The 11,653-nt window shown below is 38.1% G+C and overlaps 2 protein-coding genes and 1 pseudogene across 2 annotated transcripts; all 3 read left to right on the top strand.

Annotated features, from left to right (window-relative positions):
* Positions 1-4,448: 4,448 nt before the first annotated feature.
* LOC144972778 (uncharacterized) lies at positions 4,449-7,552 on the top strand. Its single transcript, XM_078914399.1, has 5 exons — positions 4,449-4,746; positions 5,284-5,539; positions 6,177-6,400; positions 6,710-6,929; positions 7,399-7,552. Exons 1-5 carry the CDS (start codon positions 4,449-4,451, stop codon positions 7,550-7,552), a joined length of 1,152 nt encoding a protein of 383 aa, XP_078770525.1.
* LOC144972781 (uncharacterized) lies at positions 7,541-8,601 on the top strand. Its single transcript, XM_078914401.1, has 2 exons — positions 7,541-7,640; positions 8,011-8,601. The coding sequence occupies exons 1-2, from the start codon at positions 7,560-7,562 to the stop codon at positions 8,599-8,601; spliced, it is 672 nt and encodes a 223-aa protein (XP_078770527.1). The 5' UTR covers positions 7,541-7,559.
* Positions 8,602-9,760: 1,159 nt separating this feature from the next.
* LOC144973923 (uncharacterized) lies at positions 9,761-11,573 on the top strand (annotated as a pseudogene).
* Positions 11,574-11,653: the final 80 nt, after the last annotated feature.

Below are 11,653 nucleotides of genomic sequence, written 5' to 3' on the forward strand. Positions count from 1 at the left end.
GGTATATATTGGAGCTGACCAAACAATCATGCAAAGAGAGCAGGCCAAGGAATTAAGGGAGGAGCTAAACAGTGATGCCAACAGAAAACAATGAAAAAGGAGGAAAATGATCGACGTCTCATCATGCCTTCCAAAGGCAGGCTCCTACTAGGGGGTCAAGGGGCATTTATTAATAAAGTACGAATTCCTCATTGGAGTTTCATCCGGATTCCGGTTTCACTTCTGACTTTGACAAAAAATGGCGGCTAGTAGTTCAGTTAAAAAAATATTAGCTCTTGCCCTGGAAAAGATGTCCAAAGTCAAAGTTAATTCAAGTCCTACCACTTCTACAAGTAAGTATTTTCATTATATATCTTAATTTAGTTTATATCTAGAATCGAGTCTCGTCTAAAAGATCAGATATATTCCGGTGACTTAAACAATGGCGCAGATGTTTTTTCAATGTACAATTATTTTCTTTTAAATTAATAGTTAAGAGATTACTTGGAGCATTCCACTATTCCACAGTTTGTAGAGTTTTCATTCCATGATTATAGAGCCTAATATTTAATCAATTAATAGTGATTCAAACAAATCTCTCTATAAATGTCAAACAAAGAACCACTATCTATCTGCGGAGAAGAAACAGGCAATGTTGAAAAAGAACCTTGAATTAGAACAAGAGAGAAATGAAAGGGCAAAGAACGTGATTATGTTCGGCATACCGGAAGCAAAAGATGGTGACAACAAAGAAGACATAAAAAAGGGCAAATGGTCCTCAAAGAGTTGCAGGTTCATGGAGACAAAGACAGCCCAAACCCTATCGAGCAAGTGATCAGATTGGGCAGAAGAGAAGGTAGACCGAGACCCATGAAAATAAGTCTGATGTCAACGGAACAGTGTAACACTGCTCTTAGGAACAGCAAGCAGTTGAAGGATCATAAACGGGAATGACTACAGAAGGTATATATTGGAGCTGACCAAACAATAATGCAAAGAGAACAGGCCAAGGAATTAAGGGAGGAGCTAAACAGTGATGCCAACAGAAAACAATGAAAAAGGAGGAAAATGATCGACGTCGCATCATGCCTTCCAAAGGCAGCCTCCTACTAGGGGGTCCAGGGGCATGCCCCCCCCCCCCCCCACGGAATTTTTTTTTTTTAAGTGACAAAATAAAGGATATCTGGCACTAATTCCCATGAATTAGGGAGAATTTATTATCCAATCAAAGATCAGGTGATCAGGTGAAGGAGTCATAAAACACATAAAACATTTTTTAAAAAAATCTAATGTATATATTGTAGTTATATTTTTTGTGATATCACCATCATATTGCAAAGATTACAAGGATCATATTGTGTGATGGTTAAGGTAGCAGTTGTGGTGATGTGAAAAATAGAGAATGCATGGTGTGGTGAAAGAAAGAAGTTAAAAATAAACAGTAGAGAAAGAGTTCTAATATCTATGACCGCGCATTATCACAAAAATCGGAACTGGAAGTTGCTTCGCGGATATGAAAATGTGTAAAAATAAGCTTCGTTGATTCAACGATTCGCTAAATTATAATTTCATTTTTTTTTTGTGTGTTTTTTTTTTGCAAACGGAGGAAAAATGGGAGGAACCGAGGAAAAAAGAGAGGAACCTCCAAAAAGGAGGAATTCCTCGGATCTGCGGAAGATTGGCATCACTGGCTAAAGAGAAGAAGAGAAGCAGGGGAAGATGTGGTCATTTATAGAAAAAGGGTCATCTTCAGGGAAAAGTTTAGAGAACAAGTAAGAAAGACAGCGATGTTGAAGGAAATGACTGGGACTCGACAAGGAATGACTACATGGGAAACGTGTCAGTCCAATTGCCCAAAATGTTTCTGAGCAAGAATTCAAACACAACAAGAAAATTCAAGAAAGAGACATACTGGTAAATGATAAGGAGGGGCAGCAAGTGAATATGAAAACAACTCTGAAGTTCATGTACACGAATGCAGACAATGTGATGAATAAGGGAGAGGAGCTAAAGGCTATGGCAGAAGAAGATCCAGATGTGATAGCGATAACAGAGGTTAAGCCAAAGCAGTAAATTAATTTTAAAAGATGGGTTCGTGCGTACAATGTAGATTAGTATTAAATTTCTTTTCATTCAACTATTTTTTCTTGTTATAAACAGACAAACAAAAGAAAATTGAGTCCAATCGAAATAGTTATCCTGTACCAATTGAAGAAGAAAGCATGCCATCCTCATCTGGTAAGCATGTTATATATCATTATTGCTTAATTAATGCCATGTTCCTTTTCCATTAGTTTGACCGACTAGTCTCCCTTTTTTAAAGTAAGGGTAGAGGAAAAGACACATTATAAAAAGGCTACGTACCTGACTTATTTTATTTATCGACCAAATCCTTAAGTGGTTGTGGCAATATAAAATTAATTTTAAAAGACTTTTTAGTCTTAATGTTTAATGAGCAAAAAAAAAAAGTTTATTATTATGTATTCCTGTTAATATAAAAAGAGATCGTCAAAGCGTTTCTGGACAGATATATTATTCCAACCATTATTAATTTTGAATCCTTGGAAAGCCTAGAGATGTACATTTCAAAGTCACTAATCTGAATAGCATTGACAAGATTTTAAGAATGCCTATGTTAGGTTCTCATTACACCTTATTGAGGTAATAAAATGAGTTTTGATATACCTTGTCAGTCAAAGGCTATACTGTACAATAATGGAAACTTAATCTGTTACAGACAATGTTCTACTTGCTAGATAAGAGGCATACAATGTATTTTGTAGAATTATGAAAATCTTAACATCATTATTAGCCTTTTAATATGCATTTTGAAGAAAATAATGTCAATATTTTCCAGAGGTCATATACTCCATATTGATTGTTCTTACCGCTCTGTTAAATGTTGGATAGGTCTTATGTTAGATATTGTTTTTTTAAAGGCAAGTCTATAATGCATGTTCAGGTGTTGTAGTTACAGGGATTGCATTACTTATAATAAAAAAAAAATTGGGTATGCAGTGGGGTCATTGGTACTGGTAGGGTCTAAATCTTTCCTCTAATCTTTTTGTCTAAAGGTTACATGTATTATAAGGGTTAATAAAGAATGTATTTAAGAGGATTTTATTACTAAGAACACTAAGGTAAAAATGTTGTATTTGGGAAAGATGTCCATACACAAAAATGTTGATCTGTCCATAGAAGCGGATCATACTGTAGTTATGATTGACTTGGGTATACAAGTGAACTAAGTAATTACATTTTAAAAAATTTTCTTCTTTCTCTATGTGTGTGTATTTGTAGGCATGGTCAAGACTGGAGGACTTGAAAGTTAAATTTGATGCATGTGGCATGTCATTGCCTGAGGCAGAGCGGTTTTTCCCTGAAGGCATGAACCAGCGTGAAAAACTGGAGATGCAGGACAAGTTCTGCCAGGTCTTTTCTGCTGCCAGTCAAAAGTTGGACAAGTATATGTCCACAGAAGGCCAACCAGGGATTCAATTTATTAAACAGTTGCCTTATTTTGATCCTAGCAGACTTATTATGTTTGATGACACTGATCTTTCATCTCTGCCTGGAATGAAAGAGCTGCCTGCTACAGAAATCAGGAGATACAAAGAATCTCTTGGTCCAATGGCCTTAAAGGTGTCTGGAGGTATTCCAGTCGACCTCACTGTCTTTTGGAACAGCATCAGTTCGGACGTTCCAGAGCTGGCAAGATATGCTAGAAAGTACATCTATGCCTGCCTGAACTCCGCAGATGCAGAGAGGAGTTTTTCTATTTATAATCTTGTTTTTTTTTCTGAGAGGAGAAGAAGCCTCAATGAAGAAAACTTGAAGGCGTTAGTATTTTTATACTACAATAAACTTCATTGCATATGGCACTCTATTATATTCCTTGCTTACATGTAGCTAGGTTGCACCACACGGTTGGCCCAAAGTGATTTTATTGATCTTGGCTGGACTTCACTCCTCATAGTGATGTTCATGAGTTTCAATTAGTACAGTGTCCTTTTATTTTATGTTTATGATTTTATTTTGTTATGATATTATAATTATGTATGTATTTAGTTTAAGTTTTTTGATGGATAATATATTTTTTTTCTGTAAATCATCTGTCAGTTATGATGATTCTGATGTTTTGTGGTTTGATTTGTGCTTTTTGTTTCAGCGATCTGGTATATCTGTCCCCACAGGAATATGTGGCCGCATCCTGAGGCCTTCCGCATCTGTTAGCAAAAGAAAAAAAAAACAAAAAAAACCCAAAAAAAACAAAAACAAACTTGGCTCTTTTTTGCCGAAAATTTTGGCCTTGTATTTTCGTTTTCAAAGAAAACCGGCGTTTGGTTATCCTAGACACTCCTTTTTACTTCCGTTACTTATTTTAATTACAAAAGAGCTCCGATCCATGACCGGAAATGTAGTTCAATCTCACATTGCCTCACAACAACAATAGCCTACTCAAAATCAAAATGGATCGCTTTCTACAAAGACAGAAGTCAGGTCGCAATGTCACAGCCCATCAGAGGCACAGTGAATTCAAACAGTGGACTCACGTGTCTGGGGGCAAATTGTTCTGCACTGTGTGCAATGTTGTGGTCAACCACGAGAGAAAGTCTGTGGTCGAGAAACACAGGGACTCGGCCAAACATCAAACGAAGAGCAAAGGTGAGCCATCTGGCTCTGTCCCTGCGAAACGTCAAAAGACGATAACTTCTTGTAATGGTGTGACCTCCACTTCATCAGCACCCAACACCATCTCCAGAGAAGGTAAGTTTGGCTAAATCACAAGTCTCCTGCACACACACAAAAAGTTCAACTTCAAACATACTATCCCGCCATGCCATGCTAATAATGCTATCATTATAATAAATTAAGTGTGTATAGTATTTTATAGTATAGGCCTAAAGATCTAGTATAGGCCTGGCCTGCACCCACAACAGCAACTTGTTGAGTAATAAGCTCAGGAATCTATTTAGATCTAGATATAATCTAGATTCTAGATCTAGTTTCTATGCGCTAAACTTGTGAAATATTGACATGTTTTTATTATTAAAAGAACTTTTTTATTGATCGTCATTATTAATATTGAATTGGTCATTGCTGGTTGTTGTTGCTTTCATCATAGATAAACGTTGCTGTTGTAGAATGATTTCATTATTGACTAGGACTAGGAGATGTGGCTAGAAGTGTTATTATTTTCATTATAAATATTATAATACAGTGTTAAGTTACATTTTGTCTCCTGCCTCATAAATTTTAATTTTAAGCCTTTGCTTCTGATTTTCATACTGTTTTTTTTTTCAGCACGTAATGAGTTATGCAAAGGCCTGGTTGCTGTTTTTGCGGCCTGTAACATTCCCCTGTCAAAGCTGGATCACCCGCAGTTTCGGAACTTCCTGCATAAACATGTTGTGAATGGAGGTGCTGTGCCAAAGTCCAGACAACTGCAAAAATGCTACCTGCAGCGTGAGTTGGCAGACAAGAAAGACCTGGTGCAGAAGGCAATCGAGGGAAAGCCAGTAGCTGTCATATGCGATGAAATGTCTGATGACATTGGCAGGTAGCGCATTTTTTATTTACTTTAGAAATAAAACAGGAGCGCGATAGCTCAGTCGGAAGAGCGTCGGCCTATCATGCGAACTGACACAAGTTCGAATCCCAGTAGAGCCACATTTTTTTCTGGTCCACCCAGCAGCAAATGGGTAGCTGGGTCTCTAGAGATCTGGTGGAAAGTATCATGCAATAGACTAGCGTCCTGTCCAAGTGGTAACAAGTAATTGTTACTTGTCCATTTAACGCTATAGAAACCAGGATAAACTCCGGCCCAATGAGCCTCAAGGCTTTGTCCTAGTTAAGATCACCCAATTTGTCAGCTCAAAGGTCATTAGAATGTCTCCCGAACACAAACCAAACACACATTCTCCCGTACACACAACACCGCAAAACTCAACTACACTTCAGAATGTTTAATTCGAACATTTTTTAAACAAAATTTACGTTAATCTGACAAAGCTAAAAATTCCTGAATTTTTTTCTTAATGAATTGAAATAGACAAGATAATCCAAAATACTCTTTTTAAGCCTTATTCCGAAATCATTGTTCCAGTCCCCAGCAATTCGGATTAACCGTTCTGGAGTGCATATGATTTTTTAAGAATCATTTATTTTTTGTTTTTTAAATAATTTTTCCCCCTTAGATTGGTCCTCAACGTTTTGGTTGCCCCCATGGAGCCGGACTCTGATGGCAAGATCAAAAGCTACCTCCTAGACACGGTGTTTCTGCCGAAAACAGATCATGCACAAGTGTCGGGTGCAGTGATCACCACCCTTGTCAACTGGAAGGTGAAGTTCCAAGACGTTATCACCTTTAACACAGACAATGCCGCCTACATGAAAAAGGCATTCCGTGAAGTGATCAAAGGTATGAGTATGAGATTTTTGTGTAAATATTTTCCCCAGACTTAAGATATGGTAATGGTAATAATAATACTAGCATTTATATGGCTTATCATTGAAAGGATTATTACATGTCTCTAATTTATTCCACAGTTGAAACAAGTTTAAGCTATAGTAGCCTTGCCTGGAGGATGGAAATACTGAAATTGTGACCATATCTGTTTTAATTTGCAGATCACCACAGATTGCTTTTGACTTACTCTCTTTGTGTTTGTAACTGTATTATGGTCACATTATTTTACAAGCTCATGACGAACATGTACTTTTATTTCAGGTGTGATGCCAAACTGCTCTCATGTTACGTGCCTAGCACATATCATGAACTTATTGGGAGAGTCATTCCGGAAGCCATTCGAGCAGACAAACAAATATGTCAAGTCAGCCAATGCCATATTTTGGCATGCTGGGGCCAGGAAAGCACGTTACATTCGGTACCTCAAGGAATCAGACCCCGAAAAGACACCCAAGTTGGCCCCTAACCCAGTGGGTACAATGTAAGTGTTGTAATAATAATAATAATAATAATGGATAATTCTATAGCGCACATTTCACCTGGGGGTGCACAGGGCTCTTCACACAGTAGAAGTTGTTTGCACATTTACTTATTATTCATGAGTGGCAGTTTTTTTATCTGAAAAATAGATTTTCTGTTACTCGTTCCCGGATTTTGTGGAGAGAAATATTTATTTTCCACATACATGAAGTATACATTTTGCAAATTTCACCTTCCCAAAATGATTATCTATATATGTGATTTTATCCTCTAAAATTTTCTTTGCCTTTTCCCTTTTTAGGTTTAGTACATCTAATCTAAAATGCCTAAAAAAAAAGACCGGAACAGGTTTGGCTCTGGCAGTCAGTGAGTTACAAAATATTGTATAGTACAGCATAAGTATGGCACATAAGACATTTATAATTATATTTTTACTAATTCTGTTAATGTCCTTCTTTATTTCAATATAGATGGAACTGCTGGTATGATGCAGTCGAGTACCATCAAGAGAACATGGATGCCTTCCTTGGGTTTATTAAAGCAGAGGTAGCCCACTCTAAAGTGCCATATTGTGACACTCCAATACCTGGCCGGCCTGTCTGCAGATATCAGAATACAAATTAAAGCAGAAATGGACTTCATCTCTGAAAAGTGCAAAGTCTTTGTGCACGCAACAGACTTGTTTCAAAGTCAATCAACAGTTGCTGTCAAGGTAAGGCGCTTTCATTTCAGCAGGTCTATTTTGCCTATAACACATAATTATGCATGTATTGCTTTTTTAAGACTTTTTTTTTGTATTTCCTCTGTTGTATAGTATCAACTCAGTCCAGTCTAAGATTTAACACATCACTCCTCCCTCTTTGAGTTTAAAAAAAAAAATCGTTACTCTAGTCATAATGGTCGTCATTGCCTTAATCACAGGAAACTATATTTAACACATAAAGTCTGATAAAAGTTGCCTGTGTTCTTACCACCAATAAAATCATCACTTTCATTCTATTTTATACTTCTTGTAAGCCAGCCAACAATCATACTCATGATTCCGTTTTTCTCTCTCTCTTTCTTCTATTTTTCAAATCCAGGCATGGTCCAAACTTGAAAGTTTGCAGTACTCCTTTAGAAGCTGTGGAGTCAGCATGAGGGAAGCATCTAAGCATTTCCCAGAAGACCTGCCCTCAAAGGACAAATTGGCTCTGCAGGACCGATACTGCCAAGCTGTCTCTGCAGTGTCAGAAAAGGTTGATAAGTATATGACCCCAGATGGCCAACCAGCAGTTAAATTTCTACAGCAAATTCAATTTTTTGATCCAACTCGACTGGTGACATTTGACTTTAACAAAGACCGTTTACAGAGTGCTCTGCCTGGTTTGTCTGCTGTTCCAGAGAGTGAGTTTCACTGGTACAGGGAAACTGTGGGACCACAAGCGGTTAAAGTGTCTGGGGGGTTGCCAGTGGACCTCACTATATTCTGGAACAGCAAGGCAGATGAGTTGCCTCAGCTGTCAAAATGTGCACGAAAGTATATTTATGCTCTTGTGAATTCAGCTGATGCAGAGCGAAGTTTTTCATTGTACAACCTGGTCTTTTCAGACCGCAGACGATCTTTGAGTGAGGATAACCTCAAGGGTCTTGTTTTCATGTTTTATAACAATTTTATTGATTCTCTGTTGTAAGTGGTACATGTAATATTTCTTAAATTTCTTTTTAGCTTTAGACAACCATTTAATAAATTACAAAATGACATCCAACTCAAAATACAATTTTATGTCTGAGTTATTCTCACCACCCTGTTGCATGCCTAAACGTTATCACCAGTGTTGTGATTAGATTTAGTTAGTCATTAATATTGTTGTCATCGTATTGTGAATTAATGTTAATTTGATTTACTTGTTCTCTCAGCTTATAAATTTACATTACCACGTTACAAAATGTCGGATGTTTGGCATAATTTATGGCATAATGTTGGATTTTTGGCATAATTTATGGCATAATTTGCCCTTTTTTAGCATAATATTGGCATAATTTTGCCCCAAAAATGGTATAATTCCGCGGGGACAGGTATATGATCTAATGCGGTCGATTGGATCTAAAACTAACAAAAGAAACTATTATAAATGTATTCTTTTTAATTTCAGGCTTTGTTCTTTTACATTTGTTAGCTTTTTGATTAGGTTTGGTCAAATTTTTGTTTTATAACATGTAGATTCTTTTTATAACTTTATTTTTTACTTTTATGCACTACAGTACTTTAAGCCTTTATCAGAGTCTGGCACGGTCGGATACTAGCACGCTTTTTGGTGATGACTGATCGTGCCAGTATAACGTGAGTACTGTATTATTATCATTATTACTGCTGCTGAGAAATAAACAGATGTGGTTTAAATTGAAACTTTGCCCTTCGTTTGTGCGTTTGCGAATCGTAATTTTTCCTCCTCCCCCCCCCCCCCCCCCCCACTTTGTCAGATAATGTTCCGCAAAATTTGGCAATTTTTATGGCAACTTTTGCCCTTTTTTATGGCAACTTTTTGCACTTTTGGGGTTTTAAATGGCAACTTTCCGCAGGGACAGAACTTCATATGAAACAACCGATAGACGTCAAACCGCATCAGAGAGGACACTGAGTTCATTTCAGTTTCAGCAAGATGAAAGCAAAAGTACAGCTTGGAGTGGCAGAGCTTTAGTTGATATTCAGTTGCTAAAGCAATTGGCATCAATGCTTGCTTGTCCAGTATGTGGAACCTCGAATGTACTTCACACAAATGTGAAAGGAGCACACTCGAAGTATCATGCAGGCAGTGTGAAAGTATTGTATGCACTTGGAAGTCATCACAAATGGATGGCAAAGCAGCTTCTGTCAACAGAGCATTTGTTTTCGCCAGTCTGTCATCGGGAATAGGTGCAACAATGTCTAACAATTTTTGTGAACAGCTCGACCTCCTTGGCTTGAACAAAAACACATTCCAAGACCATGCCGAAAACATTTACTGTCAAAATGAACGTCTAAGGAACCACATCTTTTCACATGCCATAAAAATTGTAAGACAAGCCCATTCCGACATCAATGTTGATCGAAATGAAGATGACATTCTGGACATCACAGTCTCCTTCGATGGATCGTGGCTACAGCGGGGTCACCCATCTGCATACGGCGTCGGTTGTGTTATTGATATCCTAACAGGACTCGTGAACGATGAACAAATATTGTGGCCCTTGCGAATCAAAAGCAAAACTGAAGTCAACAGACCCAACAGCCCATGCTGCCTGGGAGGCAGAACACTTTGGATCAGGAGAATGTAAAGCCAACTTCACTGGTAAGTACTCGAACTTTATTTTTTTCATAGTTACTGATTTTGAAAAAATAATTTGTTTGTATGGGTGTGTGTGTGTGTGTGTGTGGGGGGGGGGGGGGGGGGTTCCATTACCATTTTGGGACACACATTGTGTTTCAATTTGATTTAATTGTCATTGTGAACACATCTTACCTTTGGAGAGAAAGCATCTGTCCTCAACTTTAGTAACTAGCGAGATTTATATATTTTAGCATGCATCATCACCAATCAAAGCGCTGAACATGGTAAGTATTGCTTGATTGTCAACCGCTAAGACTATGATTGCCATTTATGATATCTTTATTTCTAAATCACAAGATTGTTTCAAATTATTATTTATGAATAACTAATCTCACTTTTTGTCCTTTCATAAGGACGTCTGGTATGATATAGGTCCACGCTGCTAAAGTTCTTTGGTTGCGGAGCATCAAGACTAACAACATTCGCTACACAACAATGCTCTCGGATGGGGACACAAAATCCTACAACGAGCTTTGCAAGTTGAAGCCATACAGGGAGATTGTCATTCATATCATAAAGAGGAATGTATGAACCACCTCAGCAAAAGAATGGGGACTGCGCTGCGGAATGTTGTAGCTGATGCTTCGAAATCAAAGCCAAAAGTAACCCTTGGAGGTAGAGGTCATGGACGGCTCACCGCAGATGTTATTGCAAAGCTCACAAAATACTACGATCGAGCTATCCGCAGCAACAAAAAAGCACCTGCAATGCGGGAGGCGATCATGGCATCACTGTACCACTGTTCCTCGATTGACTCCAGACCCCAACATCAGTTTTGCCCCTCCAGTCCAGACTCCTGGTGTTTTTACAAATCAGCCGAGGCACACAACAGAACAGCTGGCCCTCACACTACAAATGTCCACACTCCTCTGGATGAAAAACTGCTGAAATTACACCTGATTCCTATCTACAAGCGCCTCTCCAGTGATGATCTTCTTCGGCGTTGTGAAATGAAGGGAACACAAAATGCGAATGAGAGTTTGCATTCCGTCATCCGGTCTCGTTGTAAGAAGGATCATTTTTATTCGAAACCCAGGATAGAGTTCGCCCTTCTACACGGGATTTCAGAATTCAACTTTGGTCCCCAGTTTACTACAAACCTCAGGAGTGAAATCTACAACTTGGATGTGTCATCAGCCACAAAGCGTCTTAGTAACATTCGTGCCATCAAGCGAGTATACAACAGTCGCTGCGCCCAATCCAGTAAAACAACTTTGAGGCACCAAAAAATTAGAGAGGCCAAAAGGAAAAGGCAGGAGGAATTAAGAGGAGATAGAGGGGGGACCAGCTTATAAAGCAGGACATTTCTGAGTGATTTTTTTTATTATTACAGTAGTATTAATGGACTTCAGGTAAAATTCTTTTTTTAACTGGA

This window comes from Berghia stephanieae, chromosome 5, assembly GCF_034508935.2.
Source record: "Berghia stephanieae isolate SIO BIC M18660-M18661 chromosome 5, UCSD_Bste_1.3, whole genome shotgun sequence".
Classification (NCBI taxonomy): domain Eukaryota; kingdom Metazoa; phylum Mollusca; class Gastropoda; order Nudibranchia; family Aeolidiidae; genus Berghia; species Berghia stephanieae.